This window comes from Cavenderia fasciculata (genome assembly GCF_000203815.1).
Source record: "Cavenderia fasciculata unplaced genomic scaffold Scf_Dfasci-G-o-80e12.f1-5, whole genome shotgun sequence".
NCBI classification, from domain to species: Eukaryota; Evosea; class Eumycetozoa; order Acytosteliales; family Cavenderiaceae; genus Cavenderia; species Cavenderia fasciculata.
In genome coordinates this window covers 317,120-341,198 of record NW_004457735.1, presented here as the reverse complement: position 1 = coordinate 341,198, position 24,079 = coordinate 317,120, and the positions used below count along the sequence as shown (strand labels likewise).

The 24,079-nt window shown below is 31.4% G+C and overlaps 9 protein-coding genes across 9 annotated transcripts; 4 read left to right on the top strand and 5 right to left on the bottom strand.

The window, feature by feature from the left end:
• Window positions 1–19: 19 nt before the first annotated feature.
• DFA_04959 (uncharacterized protein) lies at window positions 20–853 on the bottom strand (the record flags this gene model as incomplete). The annotated part of the gene is made up of 1 exon (XM_004360623.1): window positions 20–853. One exon carries the CDS (start codon window positions 851–853, stop codon window positions 20–22), a length of 834 nt encoding a protein of 277 aa, XP_004360680.1.
• Window positions 854–948: 95 nt separating this feature from the next.
• DFA_04958 (uncharacterized protein) lies at window positions 949–5,296 on the bottom strand (the record flags this gene model as incomplete). The annotated part of the gene is made up of 7 exons (XM_004360622.1): window positions 949–1,009; window positions 1,030–1,286; window positions 1,374–1,702; window positions 1,831–3,997; window positions 4,069–4,390; window positions 4,547–5,103; window positions 5,210–5,296. 7 exons carry the CDS (start codon window positions 5,294–5,296, stop codon window positions 949–951), a joined length of 3,780 nt encoding a protein of 1,259 aa, XP_004360679.1.
• A 107-nt stretch (window positions 5,297–5,403) lies between these two features.
• DFA_04957 (uncharacterized protein) lies at window positions 5,404–6,413 on the bottom strand (the record flags this gene model as incomplete). The annotated part of the gene is made up of 3 exons (XM_004360621.1): window positions 5,404–6,204; window positions 6,292–6,343; window positions 6,385–6,413. The coding sequence occupies 3 exons, from the start codon at window positions 6,411–6,413 to the stop codon at window positions 5,404–5,406; spliced, it is 882 nt and encodes a 293-aa protein (XP_004360678.1).
• A 378-nt stretch (window positions 6,414–6,791) lies between these two features.
• On the top strand, window positions 6,792–8,307 carry DFA_04956 (uncharacterized protein; the record flags this gene model as incomplete). Its single annotated transcript, XM_004360620.1, has 2 exons — window positions 6,792–7,007; window positions 7,099–8,307. 2 exons carry the CDS (start codon window positions 6,792–6,794, stop codon window positions 8,305–8,307), a joined length of 1,425 nt encoding a protein of 474 aa, XP_004360677.1.
• A 981-nt stretch (window positions 8,308–9,288) lies between these two features.
• Window positions 9,289–10,509, top strand: DFA_04955 (uncharacterized protein; the record flags this gene model as incomplete). The annotated part of the gene is made up of 3 exons (XM_004360619.1): window positions 9,289–9,587; window positions 9,687–10,216; window positions 10,496–10,509. 3 exons carry the CDS (start codon window positions 9,289–9,291, stop codon window positions 10,507–10,509), a joined length of 843 nt encoding a protein of 280 aa, XP_004360676.1.
• Window positions 10,510–10,770: 261 nt separating this feature from the next.
• On the top strand, window positions 10,771–12,986 carry DFA_04954 (uncharacterized protein; the record flags this gene model as incomplete). Its single annotated transcript, XM_004360618.1, has 5 exons — window positions 10,771–10,977; window positions 11,048–12,336; window positions 12,697–12,718; window positions 12,837–12,883; window positions 12,908–12,986. 5 exons carry the CDS (start codon window positions 10,771–10,773, stop codon window positions 12,984–12,986), a joined length of 1,644 nt encoding a protein of 547 aa, XP_004360675.1.
• A 700-nt stretch (window positions 12,987–13,686) lies between these two features.
• DFA_04953 (uncharacterized protein) lies at window positions 13,687–15,134 on the top strand (the record flags this gene model as incomplete). Its single annotated transcript, XM_004360617.1, has 3 exons — window positions 13,687–13,714; window positions 13,807–14,613; window positions 14,977–15,134. 3 exons carry the CDS (start codon window positions 13,687–13,689, stop codon window positions 15,132–15,134), a joined length of 993 nt encoding a protein of 330 aa, XP_004360674.1.
• A 736-nt stretch (window positions 15,135–15,870) lies between these two features.
• Window positions 15,871–20,653, bottom strand: DFA_04952 (uncharacterized protein; the record flags this gene model as incomplete). The annotated part of the gene is made up of 6 exons (XM_004360616.1): window positions 15,871–18,957; window positions 19,077–19,211; window positions 19,276–19,590; window positions 19,665–19,838; window positions 19,939–20,400; window positions 20,531–20,653. The coding sequence occupies 6 exons, from the start codon at window positions 20,651–20,653 to the stop codon at window positions 15,871–15,873; spliced, it is 4,296 nt and encodes a 1,431-aa protein (XP_004360673.1).
• A 508-nt stretch (window positions 20,654–21,161) lies between these two features.
• DFA_04951 (uncharacterized protein) lies at window positions 21,162–24,040 on the bottom strand (the record flags this gene model as incomplete). Its single annotated transcript, XM_004360615.1, has 8 exons — window positions 21,162–21,268; window positions 21,547–21,819; window positions 21,931–22,126; window positions 22,224–22,484; window positions 22,560–22,802; window positions 22,870–22,953; window positions 23,055–23,853; window positions 23,964–24,040. The coding sequence occupies 8 exons, from the start codon at window positions 24,038–24,040 to the stop codon at window positions 21,162–21,164; spliced, it is 2,040 nt and encodes a 679-aa protein (XP_004360672.1).
• Window positions 24,041–24,079: the final 39 nt, after the last annotated feature.

Below are 24,079 nucleotides of genomic sequence, written 5' to 3'. Positions count from 1 at the left end.
GAATGATTTCAAGTGGCAGCTATCTGTCGGTATAATTTTTGTGGAATATTCCAAGATAGGTGTACTGAGTTTGAGATTGAGACGATATTTCAAACTCTAAAAAGTGACCCTTTAAATATAAATATTCAAGTGTACGAGGTTCCATATTACATAGATCATACGGTGTCACTTTAAATGCTTTTTTATGTTCATCACCACCATCATTGACATGATAGAATCTATCCAAAATAAATGCGATAATACTTGTATCATCAATACACAGAGCTCTGACAACCAAGCTTTCAGTATTAAATGAATCTTCATGATCCGTTGACCAAGACGTGTTGGCAATGATGTATTGTAAAACATCCAATTGTTTGGCAGAGATGGCTGATTGAGTCATCGCTTGTTTAGAAACACATAAACTGCGACTTTTCTTTAATCTATTGACAAGATCCATTGACATGATTGATGGATCTATCTCGGTGATAGGATAATAACTCGCCAGCAGACCTTTTTTGTCAGATTCAGCCGTGAGCAAATAATCTACAAATTCCAAATCTCCATCACTCAATGCTTGGTTCATATGCCTTTGTAGAGTTGGTAAAAATCTAGGACCACAAAATGGAAGATATAGTTTGAGTATTGCCATGCTGCAAAGTTCTTTGATGTGAATGATGTGGGTTAATTTGAATTTGATCAAATTTATAGTGTCAGTTGATGCATGTTTTGTAATATAATTATAATGACTTTTACAGAATTTATCCAACTCCTCTAGATCTGTAAAACTATCTTTTAACCATTTTATAATCTCTTGATTATTTCCACATTGCAAAGCTGCCACAAATAGTTGATCTCTTAAATCCAAATCCATATTCCTTTAATTTGTTGACCATATAATATATTATTTCATATTTTGATTCATTATTATTATTATTATTAGTATTATTTAATTTGTTGATTAAATCTTTAAAAGGATTGTTTAGAAGTGGAAGATCTACATAATGGTGTGGTCTTTGATCCATAATATCTTTACATATTTGATCAAACATGATCAAATCACCAGTTGATATAGGGACATTGATCATCCATTGAATGTATTTAACATGATGTGAATTACCTATATCGAGCACTAGAACCATACCAAGTCTCTTTCTTGTTGGTTTCCATCTATGAAACATTCGGCACATAAAACCAGGTCGATCCAATGATTGCTTTAATCTCTCTACCATAAAATTAAAAGCAATTTCATTTTCAAAACTAAAGATAGTGTCTAATAAATCATGAAAGCAGTGTAAACCATTCTCCTTTTTAAATCATAAGAATAATGACTAATTAGTAAATCTATAGATTGAATATTCAACACTTATAATATTGATAATTTCTAAACATACATCGATAAATGTTAAATCTACTAATGGTGAGACTGCAATTGATTGATAGAAACTATCAAAGTGTTTGATGAATAGATCAGTTTGATTAGTCACAATACATTCGTGTAAACTAATGATCTCATGTGACTTTAATCTATATACTCCTCGTTTAACATATGATCCTTTATCATCAACCACAATGTCACCATACAACATGTGATGAATAGATTGTACTGATGAGAATATCTTTGTTCTTAAGAACTTGCTGTTAAGTATACTTTTAATGTATTTACTGATATCATCACTATCATTATTATCTATACTACTATGATTATCCATTCTTGCTATATCTATTTATTAAATAATAGGAAATATTGCTGTGTGTTGCTAACTCAGACACTCAAATTTTTAAGTTATGATAAAAAAAAAAAAAGTTCGAAAATTCATAAGATTAATTGATTTATTTAATTTTAGTTACCCAAAAAAGGAATCAAACCAAACCTCTTATTATTCAAATAAAATTGATTGATATCAAAATCATTAAAATTGATTATTTGATTGATTTGTGGATCATGTCTATATTTAGAGATGATATAGTAGGTGTTGAATGGATGTAGATAGTGGTCGGGTAGTGTTGAAATGTGGTTGTTGTCTGGATTGGACAAGTGCAAAGGTTGCATTTGATATTGATCTCTCTCAGGACCATTATAAAATCTTGAATAGTTTTGGATGATTCGATCAATCGTATTTGATATTTGACTACGATTAGATGTTGGATAGAATGGTGGCTGTGTTAATAATTTAGATACCATCTTGGGGTTGGTTGTGATTTCTTTAAAATCATTCCATTGCGATTCAAATTGATTGTCATCACGACTGACATAAAATGATTTTAAAAGTTTAACATTTGTATTATTGATAACTTTTTTAGTGTCTTGATCATCTAGTTGTTTAGTGACCATTGCAAAGCACTGTTTGGCCAAATAATCAGCAACTTTGAATTGATTGTATTTGACAGCTTCAGTGAATGAATCTACAAAACTTTCAATATCGTTGACTAAACATTCAACAACCTTAACAAATCCATTTTGACTTGCTTTAATTAATGTATCTCTAATCTTGGTGAGGTGATAGGATGGAAGATTTCTAATTGATCTTACAGCATCTTTTAAAAGATGAATATCATCCTCTAAATATACGAATCTTGATAGTATGACCCAAGGATGAACAGGTTGTTGAGTGTTGATTGGTTGGAGATTGATAATCATTTGAATGATTTCAAGTGATGGTACTCTTTCGATATACTTGTCAGATTCCTTTTTACCCAACGATATTATTTGGATAGACCCAAAACCAAATTGAGGATGATTTATAAATGAAAATTCTAGTGCATGACCCTTTGAATATAAATATTCGAGTGATAGAGGTACCATATCACATAGATCATTTGGTGTCACTCTAAATGCTCTTTTATCTTCATCATCATTTTTTTCGCTATTGGCCTGATAGAATATATCCAAAAGAAATGCGATAATACTTGTATCATCAATACACAGAGCTCTGACAACCAAACTATCAGTTTCTAATGAATTTAGATCAGAAAATGTATTTACAATGATATGTTGTAAAACATCTAATTGTTTAGAATAGATTGCTGATAGAGCCAATACCTGGCTCGATGCGAGTAGATAGGCGTTCCTATTTAATCTATCGACAAGATCCAATGACATGATTGATGGATTTATCTTTTTGATAGTGTAAGTACCACCATGATTGTTTGGAGATACAATAGTGAGCAAATAATGGACCATCTCCAAGTCTCCTTGTTCCAATGCTTTGTTCATCTGTGTTGATATGGTTGATAAGAATTTAGAGCCACTTTGAGGAAGATACATTTTGAGTATTGCAATGTTGGTACATTCTCTTAGACTAAAGAGTACATGTAGTTGGTATTGGAGTATATTTAGAGTATCAGTTGATGCATAGAGCTTCATTTGATCGAATTGACTTTGACAAAGTTTATCAAACTCTTCTTGATCTGTAAAACTATCTTTTATCCATTTTATAATCTCTTGATTATTCCCACATTGCATAGCTGCAACAAATAGTTGATCCCTTAAATCTAATCCATTTTCTTTTAATTTCTTAACCATATAATATATTATTTCATATTTTGATTGATTATTATTATTATTATTATTATTATTATTATTATTATTATTATTATTATTTTGATTTATAATATTTTGATTATTATTTAATTTGTTGATTAAATCTTTAAAAGGATTATTATTTTGAAGTAAAATGTTGTTTTGATTACTACTAGTTGTAGGTTCTGGTTGTTTGTGCTTTTGATCTAGTATATCTTTACATATTCGATCAAACATGATCAAATCACCAGTTGATATAGGGACGTTGATCACCCATCGAATGTATCCGATATGATGTGAATAGTCTACATGTCTTAGTAACATGTCTAGTCTCTTTTTTGTTGGTTTCCAAGTGTGACAAAGACACACACGGTACATAAAACGAGATTGATCAAATGATTGCTTAAATCTCTCAACCAACATTCCAAAAGCAGTTTCATTTTCAAATCTAAAGATTGTAGTTAATAAATCATGAAAGTGTTTAAAACCATTATCCTTTTGAGAAAAAGACGATATGATTAATACATTGATTCATAGTTTAACTTTAACTTTGTATGTATACATACAGATGATGAAGTGATGATTGATTGATAAACACTATCAAAATGTTTAATGAATAGATCAGTTCTATTAGTCACAATACATTCTTGTAAACTAATGATCTCGTGTGACTTTAATCTGTATACTCCTCTTTGAATATCTGATGTAACTTCACCAATCACAGTGTCACCATACAACTTGTTATGAATGATCTCTACATCTTTGAATATCTTTGTTCTTAGATACTTGCTATTGAGTATACTATTAAAGTATTCACTCCTTTTCATTTTAATATAATCTGTACTGCTGCTTCTATTATTACTTTGATTATTCATCATTCTTTTATATCTTTTTGAAAGAGATATTATGTTTGTGTGTTGACTTGAAAGGAAAATAATAATCTTTAAAAAATACTTTTCTTTTTTTTTGTTTGTTTATTGATTTATTTAATTTTTATTTAGTTAATTTTAAAAGTATTTTGGTTAAAAAGGAGTCAATCCAAACTTTCTATTATCAAAATAAAATTGGTTGATATCAAAATCATTAAAATTAATTATTTGGTTGAATTGTGGATCATGTCTATATTTAGAGATGATGTGGTAGGTGAATGGATGTGATGGAGTGTTGTTATTGTGGTTGTTGTCTGGATTGGACAATTGTAGTGGTTCCATTTGATATTGATCTCTTTTAGGACCATTATAAAATCTTGAATAGTTTTGGATGATTCTATCAATGACATTTGATACATGACGACGATTAGATGTTGGATAGAATGGTGGCTGTGTTAATAATTTAGATACCATCTTGGAGTTGGTTGTGATTTCTTTAAAATCATTCCAAAGCGATTCAAATTGAATGCCATCTCTAATATAATAGAGTGCATTTAAAAGGTTAGCTTTTTTATAGTCTTGATCACCTTGATGATTAGTGACAAGTGAAAAGCATTGTTTTGCCAAATAATTGGCAACTTTGAATTGATTGTTTTTGACAGCTTCAGTAAATGAATCTACAAAACTGTCAATATCCGATACAAAACATTCCACAGTTTTAACCAATCCATTCTTACTTGCTTTAATAAATGTATTTTAATATTAGTGATCCCATATGATGATGGAAGATTTCTATTTGATATTACAGCATCTTTTAAAAGATGAATTATTGTAAAACATCTATTTGTTTGGCAGAGATGGCTGATTGAGCCATTACTTGTTTAGAAACACTTTGCTTTAATCTATTGACAAGATCCATTGACATGATTGATGGATTTATCTTGACGATACTATATCTAGTCCCTCCATATCTTTTATCAACCGTTAGCAAAAAATGGACCAATTCCAAGTTTCCTTGTTCAAATGCTTGGTTCATCCGTGTTGATGTGGTTGACAAAAATTTAGGGTCACAAGGAACATATAGTTTGAGTACTGCAATATTGGTGCATTGTCTGATGCGAACATTTGTTGGTATTTGATCAAATTTAAAGTTTCAGTTGATGCAAAGAGTTGAATTTGATCGAATTGACTTTGACAGAGTATATCCAACTCCACTTTTACTGTAAAACTGTCTTTGAACCATTTCAAAATCTCATGATTATCTCCACATTGCATGGCTGCAACAAAAAGTTGATTTCTTAAATCTAATCCATACTCCTTTAATTTGTTGACCATATAATATATTATTTCATATTTTGATTCATTATTAATATTTTGATTAATATTATTTTGATTATTATTTTGATTATTATTTTGATTATTATTTAATTTGTTGATTAAATCTTTAAATGGATTGTTTAGGTGTGAAAGATCTTTTTGATAAAGTTGTTTGTATAGCAGTATGTCCATTATACTCATAGAGTGTTGTGATTGTTTGTGTGTTGGATCACCCAATATATCTTTACATAATTTATCAAACATGATCAAATCACCAGTTGATATTGGGACATTGATCATCCATTGAATATATCTTTCAAGATGTGAATAGTCGATATGTCTTAGCAACATGTCTAGTCTCTTTCTTGTTGGTTTCCAACCGAGACACATTTGGTAGATAAAACCGGGTTGATCCAATGATTGCTTTGATATCTCTACCAACATACCAAAAGCTGTTTCATTTTCATATTTAAAGCTTGTAGTTAATAAATCATGAAAGCAGTGTAAACTATTCTCCTTTTTAAATCATAAGAATAATGACTAATTAGTAAATCTATAGATTGAATATTCAACACTTATAATATTGATAATTTCTAAACATACATCGATAAATGTTAAATCTACTAATGGTGAGACTGCAATTGATTGATAGAAACTATCAAAGTGTTTGATGAATAGATCAGTTTGATTAGTCACAATACATTCGTGTAAACTAATGATCTCATGTGACTTTAATCTATACACTCCTCTTTGAATATCTGATGTAACTTCACTGCATCAATCACAGTGTCGCTGTACAACTTGCTATGAATGATCTCTACATCTTTGAATATCTTCTCAGATACTTGCTATTTAGTATACACTTAAAGTATTCACTCTTTTTGTTTGTATCTACCAATTTCGGATAATAAAATAATAAAAATAAAAAAATAAAGTAAAGTTTCAAATAATTGAGTCTGCAAATGAATAATTATTGTAGTGGCTTAATTATTTGAGTGTGGTTCTTCTTTGACCTGTCAAGAAGTAATATGCTCAGATGAAACAATGGGGTCATCACTCAAACAAGTTAAAGTAATAATAGATAGTAATAACAACAACAGATCATGTTATCCAACCACAATGAAATACTCTTCCACCAACACACTGCACATATAACAGTCAAAGGAACAACAACAGCTAGTACAGGCAAGACAGTATTTCTCAACTCATTGCTCAACAGAGACAATATAACATCATCAGATCAAATAGTACACGACCAATTATCTACTTCAAAGTTGTATATTTCAAATCAACATATTGATACTTTACATTTGAATTTTGTAAGTCTATTATAAATCATATATATATTTATATAATACAAATAAATAATTAATCTAACAAACAAACAATCTTTTTAAATTAAATCAATAGTATATAAAAAGAGAAGGAATAGATAATACAAAGATTAATGAATTCTCAAAAGAATCAAAAGTACATATTATTGTGTATGATGTAACTAATAGAGAATCATATGAAGGTGCAAAGTTGATTGGTCAAACTAATCTAAGTGGTGGAGGAAATACATTGACACTGATTGCTATTGGTATGAAATGTGACCTTAAAGATAAAAGGGTTGTATCAAGACTTGAAGGAAGGGCATTGACTACATCGACTATTGGATATCACTCACAATTTGATATCTCTGATCGCACATGTCCACCAGCCACTCGAGATGCCATCTTTCACCTCATCATTAAACTATTCAACAAAGATCGTCTTCAAACTATCAACAACTACACCAAACTCAATATCAATTGTATAAAACGTCATTCTTTATCAACAAATCCACCATCATCAAAACCATCTTCTTCATCTTCTTCTTCTTCATCAGGAATGATACCTCAATCATTATTTAAAAGAGTGTTTGGATACAAAGTACTTGCCAAACATATCTTTAGGATGGTTAGAAAGATACATAGAGATTTGGGGTTACGATCAGCTAGGTTGAGGATGCCAGACCCACAAGTATGGTTTTCAAGTCCACAATTAATACCGATGGTGAGGTATAGGATTAAACATGGGTACTCTCAGGTTGCAATTAAAGAAAACTCATTCGAGTTTAAATCGTTCCTACATACCAACAAAGACTTTGACTTGTTTAAGCAATGTTATCAAGAGGATATACAGAGATTCAACAGTATGTCGTTCTCGCTAAACTCATCCATCAAGAATCACAACTTGGTCATCAACGACGCATGTATTGGTGGTAGTGTAGAGATTGTAGACTTTCTAATCGAACAAGAACATGATGTCACCGAGCGAGGGTTTATGTTGGCCGTTGCATTTGGTCATCATAATCTAGTCGCCTATATGGTTGATAACTGTAGAATTGTAGATAGCAACCCTATAGGTGTCATACAAGATGCACTCATCATTGCTAAACACTATCGACACGATGACTTGGTATCCTACCTCGAGTCGATACAAAGTGCGCAGTATATAGCCAACCAATATCAACCATCACTACCACCACCACCAAAATACCAACCATCACCTTTAAAACATCCTCGATCATTTTTAGAAAGATTCCTACAATTATTTCAAAGAAATCATTCTTTTATTACATATAATTATCATTAACATTAAAAATAATAATAATTAAAAATAATATTAAAATAATTAAAATAATTAATTATAAAAATAATAATAATTAAAAATAATAAGATGAAGATGATATATTTTTATTTTTGGTAATATTACAACGATGGACAAATTCATTTAATATTAATTAATAATATTGACACTTTCTACTGACTACTCTTGCTACTACGAATTTAGGTACTATCCAGTCTGGCTGAACACCTACCTTTATTATAATCCAAAAAGAGATGATAGATTGATTGATCAGTCACAACATCAAAATCACACTCTTGGATGGCTTGGCTTTATATCTTCATATTATGAACAAGGGGTGTTACAATACACAATTTATGTGTGTTTGTGATATAATAGAATAGATTACATCTGTGAATATCTTTCCTTTGAATAGAAGGAGCGCTCCTTTTATATCTGGTGTCATCAACATCACCATCAACACCAACACCACCGTTGTATTAATAGTAATAATAACACAACAATACTTAGTGGTATATCCATTTTCATCCCTATCATCAAAAAATCAAATCAAATCAAATCAAATCACACCACCATCAATGAAACCTGAACAACACTAGTGGGGGGATTTTTTTTGTTGTTTATTACACATCAAAGTAGTGTTTGTTGATAGAAACCACTAGGGTTACTATGATAACGTGATATCAATTTAACACTAGTGTATAAATATATACATATCTGTAATAGAACGTTGAATCATCCCAACTAACAAAAAAAACAAACAGTAAGGTATGATGATGATGATGATGATAATTAAATGGGATTAAATTAGAGTTGGGTCAAAAGGGATAAATGGATGGATCCATTCAGTTCTGTTGATTGATTTGATTAATAATAATTTCAAATAGGATGTTTTATAAAACTTTATAGTTAAAAATATAATAGATAGATATAGTAAATAATAGTAACAATTTATTAATATTAAAAATAAGAGACGAAAAGAAAAAGATGAAAACAATATTTAATTCAATTCTATTAATAGTAATAGTATTGGTGATTGGCAGTATAAGATTGTCAAATGGTGAGCCACCTCCATCCCCTCCATGCAAACTGTACAATGCGGGTGCTAAATGTCAACTGGCTGGACAACCGTGTGAAAACGAAGGATGTATCTATGGCACTCACTGTTTCAATGGCACATGTGTCAAAAACACAGAGTTGAATGGAAAGTGCAACGCGACATTAAAAGACAAAGAAGGAAACTCTCTAGAATGTGGATCATTATTTGGATGTGCAAATCAAAAATGGTAAGCGTAATCAGTTTTAAAACTGTCTATATTTTTTGGAACAACCCACCATAGACATCAAAACTAATTATTTGAATTGATATGATTTAATCTTTATAGTACAATAGAACAGTATCTAGAAAATGGTGATGCATGTACAGATTCATATCAGTGTTTGGGCACTTTGGAATGTACTGGTGGAAAGTGTACACTCAAGAATAACACGTGCAAGGATAGCAATGACTGCCCCTACGACCATTATTGCAATGAGAAGAATCATTCGTGTACTCCAGAGTTGGCCCTTGGAGACAATTGTACTCAGAAAAGTCAGGTCCGTGAATGTCGACTGGGATCAAGATGTTTGAACGGTAAATGTGTGGCATATTTTAGTCTCAAAGAAGGCGACCCATGTTTATGGACCGAAGGAATCACAATATTTGATTTGTGTGATATCGAGTTGGGACTGTACTGCGATGGGAATGGCACCAAAAAATGCGAAAAGATACCGTCATCTGCGACCAATGAATCCGTAAACTGTATTGGATTAGGATGCAATCCCTTTGAAAAGTGTTATTGCGTCAATGGGTCGTCCACTACAAAGGGCACTTGCCATCCATTCACAGTAGTCTCTCTTGAAGACAGGACAAAGTGCAAGAAAGACAGTCAGGCGCTCTTCAAGTGTGACATGGACAACCACTGCGTATACAGAGGCGTCTACAAAATGGGATCGTGTGAACAAACCAAATGCGCGACAGAGGCGTGTTCCTATCTAACATCATGCTACAACTACATCTATCCAGGCCAGAAAGATCAAAATTGCTCCAACGAGATCCAAAGGACCTATTGTCCATCCTTTTTCAAATCAAATGCTTTCTCTCTCTCCTTCTCTTCCTCGTCTATTATAATCCTATTTATTTCTTTTATTTTAGTATCTTTGGTATAAAAAAAAACAAATAAATAAATTAATTTAAAAGATATCTTATTTAATTGGTGACTTATTTTTGTATCTTTGATTTTAAAGAGAGATTTTATTTTATATGTTTTTATAAAGGTCAATCTTAAAAATATCTTAAATCAAAACACATGTTATTTTTATCTTTACCAATTTCACACTGAAACAATGGGGTGTGAACACAGTAATAGATAGAAAGTAAAAGAAAGATATAATATTTGCAGATATATATCTGATCATCAATAACAGATCATGTCCAACAACAACATACTCAGTCAAAACATTGCACATATAACAGTCAAAGGAACAACAGCAGCTAGTACAGGCAAGACAGTATTTCTAAACTCATTGCTCAACAGAGACAATATATCATCATTTGATCAAATTGTGCACCATCCACTTGCTACTTCAAAGTTGTACATTTCAAATCAACACATCGATACTTTACATTTGAATTTTGTAAGTAAATCATATAATTAATTAATAATCAATCAAACTTTACTCATCCATCTGTTAATTAAATCAATAGTATATAAAAAGAGAAGGAATAGATAATACAAAGATTAATGAATTCTCAAAAGAATCAAAAGTACATATTATTGTGTATGATGTAACTAATAGAGAATCATATGAAGGTGCAAAGTTGATTGGTCAAACTAATTTAAGTGGTGCACCTAGTGGATTTAAAGAACATGAACCAATTGCATTGATTGCTATTGGTATGAAATGTGACCTTAAAGATAAAAGGGTTGTATCAAGACTTGAAGGAAGGGCATTGACGACATCGACTATTGGATATCACTCACAATTTGATATCTCTGATCGCACATGTCCACCAGCCACTCGAGATGCCATCTTTCACCTCATCATTAAACTATTCAACAAAGATCGTCTTCACACTATCCACAACTACAACAAACTCAATATCAATTGTATAAAACGTCATTCTTTATCAACAAATCCACCACCATCCTATTTATCAACATCATTATTTGGTGGTGCATCATCATCAATAACAACATCAACAACATTATTTGGTGGTGAACTGTCATCAACAACATCATCATCGTTATTTGAAGGAATAGAGACAACAACAACAGAGGATTCCTCAGAACTCTTTTCAACTACGACGTCGTCAAGTAGAGAAATTACAACAATCGGAGGAGATGTACCTCTTCAAGATATCTCTCTTTTACCATTATTTAAAAGAGTATTTGGATACAAGATAATTGCCAAACATATCTTTAGGATGGTTAGAAAGATACATAGATGTTTGGGTTTGCGATCGGCTAGGTTGAGGATACCAGATCCACAAGTATGGTTTTCAAGTCCACAATTGGCACCAATGATAAAGTATAGGATTAAACATGGGTATCCTCGTATTGCAATTAAAGAAAACTCATTCGAGTTTCAATCGTTCCTACATACCAACAATGACTTTGACTTGTTTAAGCAATGTTATCAAGAGGATATACAGAGATTCACCAACATGTCATTCTCCGCCAACTCATCCATCAAGAATCACAACTCGATACTTATCGACGCATGTATTGGTGGTAGTGTAGAGATTGTAGACTTTCTAATCGAACAAGATTATGATGTCACCGAGCGAGAGTTTATGTTGGCCGTTGCATTTGGTCATTTCAATCTAGTCACCTATATGATTGATAACTGTAGAATATTAGAATACAGTAATCCAAAAGGTGTCATCAAAGATGCACTCATCATTGCTAGACACTATCAACATGATAACTTGGTATCTTACCTCGAGTCGATACATATTGCTCCAGCACCACCCGAACAAACCATCATGCCAGAGTATGAACCACCTCCTTTTAAACGATCATTCTTTGAACAAATCAGTCTATTCTTTAAAAAGGAACATACTTTTATTTAGTTGTAATAATATAATATTATATAAATGAGAGAAAACATGTATAAATAAAATTTTGATTAATTTTAAATTGTAATTTTTTTAAAAACCTCTTGAACTGCTTACTGGAAAAGTTTTTTCATTAACATATTTCTTTTATATTATATGTACAACTAGATTAAAAAAAACCAAGATACAAATACGAATAATGGAAAATTAATAATACATAACTATCGATTATGAAAGAAAGTTCAAAAGCTATGATGAAACCGATAACTAACTTCTATCGACATATTATTATTTAGTATCTACATGATAGCTTTAAAGGTAAATGATTGATACCTATAAAGTAATTAGCCTTGGCTAACAAAAAGGAAATCGAGTAAGTACATACTGGAGGTCTGTCCCGTATCTTGGCATCTCAGTAAAGTTGATCGAATCTTAGGATTCAATTCAAAAATTACCATCTTCATCTTCTGATGTAACACTCGAGTAAATATCAAAAAAAAAAAAAAGGATAAAAAGACAAAGACTTTATAAAAAACAAAAGACAAAAGAACAAAAAGACAAAAAGAGGATTTATAATTATAAATAGATAATGGTATTTTTATTAATTGGTTTAAAGATTGATATTATTTTTGGATTGAACTGAGATTCAATCCAAAAATAGATTTTTATTTCATGAACTTGACCGAACCGACCACCACTACATACTTGTTTATATTACTTTCTTTTGATATTTTATAGGATAGTTTTATAGGTACCATCATCAACACTAGTTACAATGTCATTTGCAGTAGATCAACTATCACTATCAACATCAAACAGTTCTATCTATGCCAATACACCAAAAGTATATCGCGTTCATCAACATGGCAACAACAGCAACATCACTATCAATATCAGCCCCTTTTACTCTGCTAGCTGATATTGGTGTTGTTGCTGTTGTTGCTGTTGTTTGAACAATGACGATGATTCCTTACCATGCTCACAGTTCAAAGGTATGTACCATTATAATCATTGATCAAATTGTATTTATAAATTTCTCTTTTTAAATATAAAGGAAAGGAATCCTATTAAAATGGATTGATCTATCAAGAATTGGAGAGAGAGACCTTTTAAACTAATTAATTAATTAACCATCTCAGTCGGTGGATGTGGGTTAGCTATTATTCTGACTCTCTCTCTCTCGCTGAAGGTGAATGACACCGAGAGTGGTTGACCCACCCACACACATTTATAAATATATTTAAAAACAAATCGAAAATTATATTATAATATTATATTATAATATAATGACAGTAGCAGTAGAGAAGAATACTAGTATTATTAAATCAACGGTAATGTACAAATAATATATTACAAATAATAATATTTAATATTAATTAATTAAATTTATTTTTATTTTTTTAAAGTTGTTTGGATCATGACACCGATTATTCGTGATGAATTTACTTTGGATACATTTCAAGATAATATTAGTAAATTGTATATTGCTACGGATGAATATAATAGATTATTACAAGCAAACTTTGACACTGCCAAACAATATGTAGACCGATTATTAAAATCATCAACGATTGACAATGATATCATTGTGACTGCCAACCAACAACTAGTGAATGAAAAGATTCATCTATTTGATATACCACTGACCAACATTCAACTATCATTCGATCATCTATTACAATGTATTGCAAATATATTTTACCAATCTCAAAGATTAAATCTACCAATTCCAACCAACTCTCTTCCTCCTCCTCCTCCACCTCGTCCTCTTCCTCAAATTGATAATAATAATAATATCAACGATACATCAAATAGCAACAAACCAACACCACCTCCACTACCCAGCAGAGAGAATAGGAGAACATGGGCACCTCATGCTATACATGACCCATCCTCTAGTATTCCAACAGCTCCACCAGCTGGGTCAGTCCAACTAAATCCACCATTACCAGTCAAACCAGCATCATTGAGCCAAAAGTTTAATATTCAACCAAGTTTAAATGGTGCTAGTGATCGAGAAACTCCAACACCTCACTCTCCAACATATGTTCGATCAAGCCGACCACACCCAATGAAGGGTGTTCCCCTCCCATCCATTCCTCCTCCTAAAACTACAGCTCAACCACAATGCACACCTCTACCAATAGTACCTTCCCAAAAACATTATTCTCCTCCTCCTCCTCTTCCACCGCTTCCACCAAAACATATTAATGGTATTACTCCTCGAGGATAGATAATAAAAAGTTATTTATTTAGTAATATTTATTTGGTATTATTTATTTATTTATTAAATATTTATTGTCTTGTCAATTGATTTGATTTCTTGATCCTTGATATTGATTGATTAATTATGAGGCCAGCCGAACAAAAGAGTAGATTGGTATCGATGACAAAAATTAAATAGGATAAGAGTTTATGCAGCAAGTAATTTAAATTCAACTATTTGAATAAAACTCTTATCCTATTTAATCGTCAATGGATCAATGATAGTAAACTAAAAGAGCATATCAAGAAAGTGGGTTGACCCGAAATTAGGTTCACGATAAAAGAAAAATAATGATATAAACTGTGATTAGTAATATGGATGCCTTCATACATGAAAATCTACAATTTAATACCCAGCTCTGGGGATCTAATCAATACCTTTTTAAGATGGCTCCATCCAGCATGTGGCTTAAGACTAAAGAATGTAGAAATAATAAACTCTATTACTCTAAAATACTATATAGGATAAAATGATAGTTGAGAAAGAGATTGAGGTGAGCCATTTGTTTCCACAGAAATATATGTTAAAAAACTGTTGAAAAGGAATGAGAACTATTGGATATTATAAAATAATAGAAATGATGTGTTTTGATATCAAAACAAAAAAGAGGATGGTTGAAAAGATTGGATCAACACAAGCCTCAAAAAAAAAATAAAAAATAATAATATTGTTTTCATGTGTTGAAATAATGATTGCCCGATATTTATAAGTTGTCATTCTCTTCTTCCTCCAAAACATATTAATTGTATTTCACCTCGATGAAAGATAATAGAAAGTTTATTTATTAAATATTTATTGTCTTGTCCAACGATTGATTTGATTTCCTGGTCATTGATTGCTTTTTTGAGGCCAGTTGAAGAAAAGAGTTGATCGATGACAAAATTAAATAGGATAAGAGTTTATGCAGCAAGTAATTTAAATTCAACTTTTTGAATAAAACTCTTATCCTATTTAATCGTCAATGGATCTATGATGATCCGCATATTGACCTATTAAAGAAGTTGGGAAGATGCGAAAATAATATAGCAATAAAATATAAAGAATGATATAAACTGTGAGTAATAATATAAATGCCTAAATCTCTAAAGAAGATGGAATTAATAAACTCTGTTAATGTAAAAAGTTATATAGGATAAAAAATAATAATATATACCCAAATATTGTTCAAATGTGTTTGGCGAAAATGGTTGCCCGATAATTTGTTTTATTGAACCTTTTCTTTTTCATCAACATCAACAAGTTGAATGATTTCAGAGGGCTTACCAATTTGTTTGATTTGACCGGCAGCCATAACAACTAACTCGTCATAATCTGCAATCGTATTGAGACGATGAGCAATAGTGATGACTGTACTATCTTTAAATTCTTCTCTGATTGTTTTTTGAATGATTTCATCGGTTTCCAAATCAACAGAGGCAGTAGCTTCATCCATGACAATGATTCTTGATTTTCTTAGCAATGCCCTTGCCATGCAAATCAATTGTCTTTGCCCAACACTAAAGTTACCACCGTCTTCAGATACTTCCATATCCAAAATACACTTGGCGCCTGGTTGGTCTCCTTGATCCTTTTTCTTTTTACCACGCATCAACTTGTCACGTACATGAACACGATCCAATACTTCGTAGATTTCTGCATCGGTGCAAGACTCGAATGGATCCAGATTGTATCTAAGAGTACTCTTGAACAAACTTGGTTCTTGAGGGATCGATGTAATCTTTTGACGTAATAGGTTGAGTGGTACCTTTGAAATATTATAACCATCAATTTCAATGGATCCCTCGAATCCTTCGACCAAACGGAACAGAGCAAGGAGGAAACTTGACTTTCCAGCACCACTTCTTCCACAAATACCAATTTTGGTGGCTGGTTCAATGACAAGGTTAATGTCTACTAGAGATGGTTCCAATCCTTCACGATATCTCATCGAATAGTTTTTATAAACAATCTTTCCTTGTGATGGCCATGATTTTGGTGGTACAATCAATTCAATTGGTTCTTCTTCCTTTTGATCTAATAATAATGATTGTTGTTCAATGTCTTTGTTGTCTTTGTTTGATTTCTTCTTGTTGATTATCTTTTTGGGAGGATAGAGACCAGTTGACTTTTCAACTTTGAGTCCACGATAGAACTCTAATCTTTCGACACTGTTCATTAATGTTTCAACTTGAGTCATGATACTAAATGCCCAGTTGAGTTCACCACACATTGAAGTGGTGTAGGTGATGGCGAGACCGATGAGAGCAGGTGATAGACGACTACGAAGGAATGTAGCGGCGATACACGTTGCAACGACAAAGATGGCACAAAGCATTTCAATTCGAAGGAATGCCCATAACCCAATAAATGATTCGTAGAGACCTATACGAGTGTTGGTGTTGACTCTGTCCATCATGTCATTGGCGAATCTATCTCTTGCGCTAAAGGCACGGATGATGACTTGTCCAGAGAGGGTCTCGGAAAAGTGTGTTAGCACGGGAGACAAGGAGACACTGAGCAGACGTTGCATCTCTCTTGCACTGTTTAAATACCAGTTTTTGATGACCCACATACCAGCAATAACGGGGATAAAGACGACGAGTACATAGGGAGCAGCCCATGCAATCATAACAAATACTGCGAGAATATTGAGGAAAGCATCTCTCGACTCTGCAAAGCAGTAGGGCAAGGTAGTATCTAGAGTCGACACATCCTTGCTGAATCGATTAATAATACGACCAGACAAATTCTGATCGTAAAATTGAACGGGAGAATTCAATACACGGTCGAGTGCAATTTTGTGGTAGCGTTGACTCGAGTACAATCCACCGAGCGAGTTGATCAAAGTCATTAAAAAGATACTGATTGCCATGACGACAGCCGAACCAAAGTAAATACCCAGATAGTATGGAAGGGAGGGATGATTCTGGTTCTGCCATTCCTCTGACCACCGACTCAACCAATAGTTTCCAAACACACTCGACGCAGGTGGAATCAAACTAAACAAGTTTGACATGATAATGTAAATGGGACCAATCGATTTAAAGTATCGAATATAATTATCCAAACTAACTTGACCAACATTTCTTTCTTCCTCTCCTACAAGTGCTCCTTCTTCATCTTGATCCCCTTCATCTAATTGTTCATCTGATGAAGATTTCTTTTCTTCTTCCTCCTCTTCATCTTGTTCTTGATTTTCCTTTGCTTTATGACCAAATTCATAAACACTAATTTGACTCTTATCAAACTGATCATAAGTTGTAATGTAATCAACATGACCATGAGACATTGCGATAATTTGATCAGAGAATTCCAAAGGATGCATTTGATGAGTGACGAGTACGACAGTCTTGGAGGGAACGAGTTTTCTAATAGCATTTTGAAAGATATCGGTTGCAATGCCAGCATCCAATGCAGCGAGTGGGTCGTCAAATAGGTAAATATCGGCGTTGGAATAAAGAGCTCTTGCCAATGCAACACGTTGCTTTTGTCCACCACTTAGATTAATACCCTTTTCACCAATCTCTGTCAAATCTCTTGATGGTAGAATCTCCAAGTCTGGCAGCAGACAACAAACCTTGATGACAGCATCGTATCGATCTTGGTCAAATGGATGACCAAACGTAACATTGGCACGTAACGATCCATTCATAATCCAAGATATCTGACTAACATAGGCAATTGATCCACGATGTGATACACTTCCCTTTACCAATTTCATATCACCAAGCATTGATGATAGTATACTTGATTTACCACTACCAATATTACCAATAATAACACTCAACGTTCCAATTGGAAATGTTAAATTAATATCATTTAATATTATCTCTTCCGATGATGATGATGATTGTTGTTCTTTTTCTTTTGATGGTGGATTTTTCTTTTCAATTACAAATTCTTCTTCTTTTTTTTTTGATCCATCTTTTTCTTCTTCTTCTTTTTCTTCTTTTTCTTCTTTTTCTTGATCGTCATCATCAATATTAATACAAGACCATTTAAATGAAGCATTTGAAAATGAAATTGCTAAATTACTTGAATCAAATTCACTTTGGTGGTCGAGGCTACCATAGGTTACAGTACCGGCAAGATTGACATCTGGTTCAACCAATTCTTCATTTAAAAGGAATTTTTCAATTCTTTTAATTGAGACATAGGACAATGAGAGACCCGATACAATATGAGGTAGTAAACTAATTGGGAATTTAACAATAAATAGAATAGATAGTGCTGTAATAATAGTACTAACATCTAAACTATTACCCAATAATGCATATGATGAAAATGTTGCTACTGTTAATGTATCTGGTAACTAAATTTAAATTAAAATTAAAATTAAAATTAAAATTAAAATTAAAATAATTAATATTAATATTTTTTTTAAAAATGGTTGGATTTGTTTGATTGATTGTTTAAAACTATTGAACTTACAAGGAACCAAAGTAAATAATTGATAGCAATTACTACATTTAACTTTTTAATCTCACGAACTTCATCATCACGTAATTTCATGATTTTTCTATAAAATAAATCAATCCATCCATAGAATTTTAATACTCTAATATTCTAAATAAATAATATAAATTAAATTAATATTCATTTTATAATTATTTAAATTTGATTTTCTTACATTAATTGATTCAGTAATTTGAGTAATACGAATATCTTTACGTTTCATAACTTCTTCATTGATTTTAGATTCTTTCATTGATGCAATAAAGTTGAGTGGTAAAAATACAAGGAGTGATCCGAGACCAATAAGAGCGGCCCATTTTAACAATTTGAATAATAGAAATATGGAAACGATCAATTGGATCGGTGAAGCAATAATATATTGGAAATAAACAAATAGCTCCATCAACATATCAGCATCTACTGAAACTAAATTCATTGTATTCCCTTTACCTTTGTTTTCACTTTCTCTAACTGAATTTGATATATTTAACTAAAAGAAGGAAATATAAATTAATTAATTAATATTTAATTTAAATTTGATTGAGTTTTTTTTTTTGGACATACCGATTTTTTATAAATAGCAGTAATGATTGCTGATCTAACTTGAAAACCAACAATTTTACATCGATACTCCCAATAAGAAATGAAAAAAGAATTTGCTACATAACATGCAAGTAAAATAGCCGAATATATTAATCCATTATAATATGGTTCACTTTCATCTTGAACAAAATTTGTCTAAACCCAAAATATAAATAAATACAATTAATATGTATTAAATATTATTATTAAATAATATTATTATTAAATAATATTATTATTAAATATTAATACATACCAAATAATAAATCATTAATGGATAAACCATTTGACTTGCATCACCTAGAAACTTATAAATTAATGAACTTAGGTAATACCTTCCATAGACTGAATTTAGTACACTGATGAGTGATGCCTTTTTTGCAGTGAGGTCTCCAAGGTCTACTCCTTGTTGGACATCTTTTCCTTTTTTTCTTTGTTGTTCCACTTTTTGTTGAAACTTTTTAGTATCCTTTTCTACTTGCTTGTCCCAATGTTTGATGAATTGTTTGTAGAGTATATCAGATCGATCACGTTTATTGATTGGATAGACGTCATCATAGGTCAGTGTTTTCGTTAGACCAACTCGCATCAACCGTGTCATAAAACCAATCGTCATAATCGAAAATATATTACTCGTTTCCTCTGGATTACCTATTGTTGCATAGGTATTGGTATCTTTTTTCTTTTCATCTTCTACTTGTACCTCTTCTACTTTATCCTATTTAATAAGATAGATATAGATACAAATATACAAAAAGTACATGTTTTAATAAACATATATATAAAGTAATGTAATATATCATATATATCATATCTGATTATAATATATATTTATATATATTACCAACCTTTTGTTGATATTGGTGAGGTTCATCTTGATCATAATTATGATTATCACTATTATTGATTGATGCAGCAGCAGCTGCTGCAGCAGTATTCCTTTTGTTACTATTATTATCTTCTTTTCCCATTCTTATTTATCATTTGAATGAATTATGTGTATGTTATGTGAAATGTTATAGTTAATTAATTAAACCATCGGCAATGTCGTCTTTTGAACCACCCCTTTTATTCTAGCTGTACAGGCTATGTCTATGAAACGACTGAGAGGTATAAGGGTTATTGGTCAACTGACTGAAAATACCGAGAAAAGTACAAGAATGCCTCTTTGAACGATTGAGTGAATGCTGCTTGTTGTGACGGCGTGCGTTGCATATGCTAGCTACTAGTATTGATCTTTCTGTTTTAGTCGGATGTAACGATGCTAATTTAATTATATATAAGGGGGTGAGATCTTCTATCACATATCTCATTGAAACAAACAACAAACCCAAAATTTTGTAATCCCCGCTGACACCTCATCACTACCACCCTCTCTGTTTTTTTAATTAATTATTCAATTTTTTTCTTCCATGCATCTATCTATCGATCTTCAATAAACAAGATTATGATGTCTCGAATATTAAACATTAATTAAATTTATTTAAAAATGATTTGATTTCTATACTCGAATATTTCTCTACACTTAATTTTGTATAAATATATATATATCGAAGAAGAAGAAGATGGAATGGATTGTAACCCTCCTAAAGAATAATAATAATAATAATAAATGTTCTGTAAGTCGGTCGGTCGTTTCCATAGATCTATATGGAAAAATCACGATATTTTTTTTGAATCCCACCACTTCTGAAGAATAAATAATAATAATAATAGTGTAGGGATAATAATATTCTTATTATTATTATTATTATTATTATAGGCTGAGATTTATCAACAATTGGAAATGGGGAGGATGGTTATAAATTTTATGATTACGTTGATTTGATGAACCGATTAATTAAATCAAGCATTTCATAATAACCTTTTAATGAGAGGTATTGAGTGATTTCCGTTTCATTGTCCATGACCATTTGTTTAGAGACTATATTATTCTTTAATAAATAATCGACACATTGGTAGTGGTTGGGGGTATCATCAGTTACTAATAGAGCTCTAAAAGTAGTTCCCTCTGTTCTATTCTCATGTAAGAATTGAACAATATCAATTCTACCATATATCGATGCATATCCAATTGCTTCTGTTGTACATCCTTCTGTTCTATTATAATGTAAAAACTTTGATTCCAATATTACAACTATTAGTTTCAAAAAAGATTCTTTTCTTTTTTTTTTTTTTATCCTATATAAATATGTTCATACCTTGATTATTTCCAGGTTATATGCTAAACTCATTGCATCGGTACTACATCCTTCAGTTCTATTCTCGTGTAAGAATTTAACAATATCAATGAATCCCCCCTCGCAGGCATAATCCAAAGCATTAAAAGTACACCCTTCAGTTCTATTATAATGTAAATATTTTACTGTATCTAAACTGCCAAGTCTAGCTGCATTATTCATCGATCTAGTTGTACATCTCTCTTTTGTATTTTCGTGAAAGAACTAAATAGAAAGAAAGAATTAATTAATTATTAAAGTTATTAAATAGTCTTTAAATATTTAATTAATTAAATATATATATATATTAATTTTTACATACTTTGAGGATATCAAATCTACCATAATGAGATGATGTATCCATTGTATAGAGTCTATAAATTTCATTTGGTTCATAACGTTGGTGAAGAAATTGGATGACATCTAATCGACCATGCTCTATTGCATATATTGAAGATCTTACTGTAACTTCTTTGTTTAGGTTATCATAGATGTATTTGGTAATATCCAAACTATGATTATTCCTAATTGAAACTTCCATTGCATCCAGTGTACATCCTTCACTACGATTTTCTTTTAAAAACTAATAAATAAATCTATTTAGTTAATACCAGTATCGCAACCAATCAAATCAATCAATCTATATTTATATATTTACTTTAATACAATGTAAATGACCATTTTCAGATGCCAAATCGATAGCACTGGTTGTTGCACCTTCAGTTCGATGATTATGTAAAAATGTCAATATATCCAATGCACCATTCATCGCAGCATTATCCATTGCCCGAGCAGTCGCACCTTCTGTACGATTTTGATGTAGGAATGTAACAATTTCCAAAGTTTTTGCCAAATCAATAGCATAACTTGTACAACCTTCTGTTCGATTATAATGTAAAAACTAAGTATAACAACAAGTATTAATAGTTGGTACTATTTTATAATAATATTTGATATATCATACATACCTTGACAACTTCAAAATGACCATTCTTTGCAGCTTCATCCATAGCTAATGTTAAACAACCTTCTGTTCTATTTTCATGTAGAAACTAATAAATAATTAATTAATTAATAAATGATTAGAATATTTTAATAAGTTAAAATATATATGTATATATATATATTTATGGATTTGATTGATGATACATACTTGTAGTACATCCAAATAACCATGAGTTGAAGCAAAATTCATTGCATTTTTAGAAGCCATCTTTTTAACAAGATCTTGTTGATGTTTTATAGAATAATTATGTAATAATGTAACGATACCAAGGTGACCAGAGAGGGCAGCAATATCAATGACCTTTTCTGGTAGATTACCATCTTTTACCATCGTAGTATGATTTAATAAAAGTTGAACGGTTGATAATAAACCATTTTTAGTAGCATAAACCATTGCTTCTTTGGTATTGTATTGGTTTGGGTACCGAGTGATCATCAAATCTAGTATATCTGAATGTTTGGCACGTGCAATACTTGATAATAAGTTTTGATAGTATAATGGTGTATCTTCTTTAGTTTGACCAGCTTTAAAAGGATAGTAGTCTGGTGACCACTCCAATAAATGTTTTAGTGTCTCCAACGTTGCATTTGGGTGTCCACAGTACGATGTAATCGTATGCATTCTTCTTTCAAACAATATTCCTCCTTTATCCATTTCAGGTGATGATAGATAATGTTTGATATAATCCCATGGCATTGCATACTTTGATATCATACCAAGTCCACGTAGTTGTCTAATATCCTCTCCTCGCATTGAAGTACAAGTAGTAGTAGTAGTAGTCACCTTGTTGATTGTTGTTGTTGTTGTTGTATTAGTCCCTATTTTCTCTATCTCTCTAGATAAAAGATACACTTGATTAAATATCACATATCTAATAAAAGGTACTCTAATAATACTATGTAATGTTATAACATTTGTATTTGTAGTAGCTTTATTCATGTCTCTTCTTCAAAAAAAAAAATAAATACCAAGTTTGAGGTTGGTGTCGTGTGTTAGAGAAATTTTTTTTTTTCATAGCGCATATGAAGTTGCTATGAAGTGTATAGCTGAGTTTACAGTTCACTTTCTAAAACAATTACAACCGTTATGATCAACGCTATAGCCATCACAGCAACCATGATTCTTCTATTCATTAGTTAGTTGTTTGTAAAGAGTGTATAGTGTTAGTATAT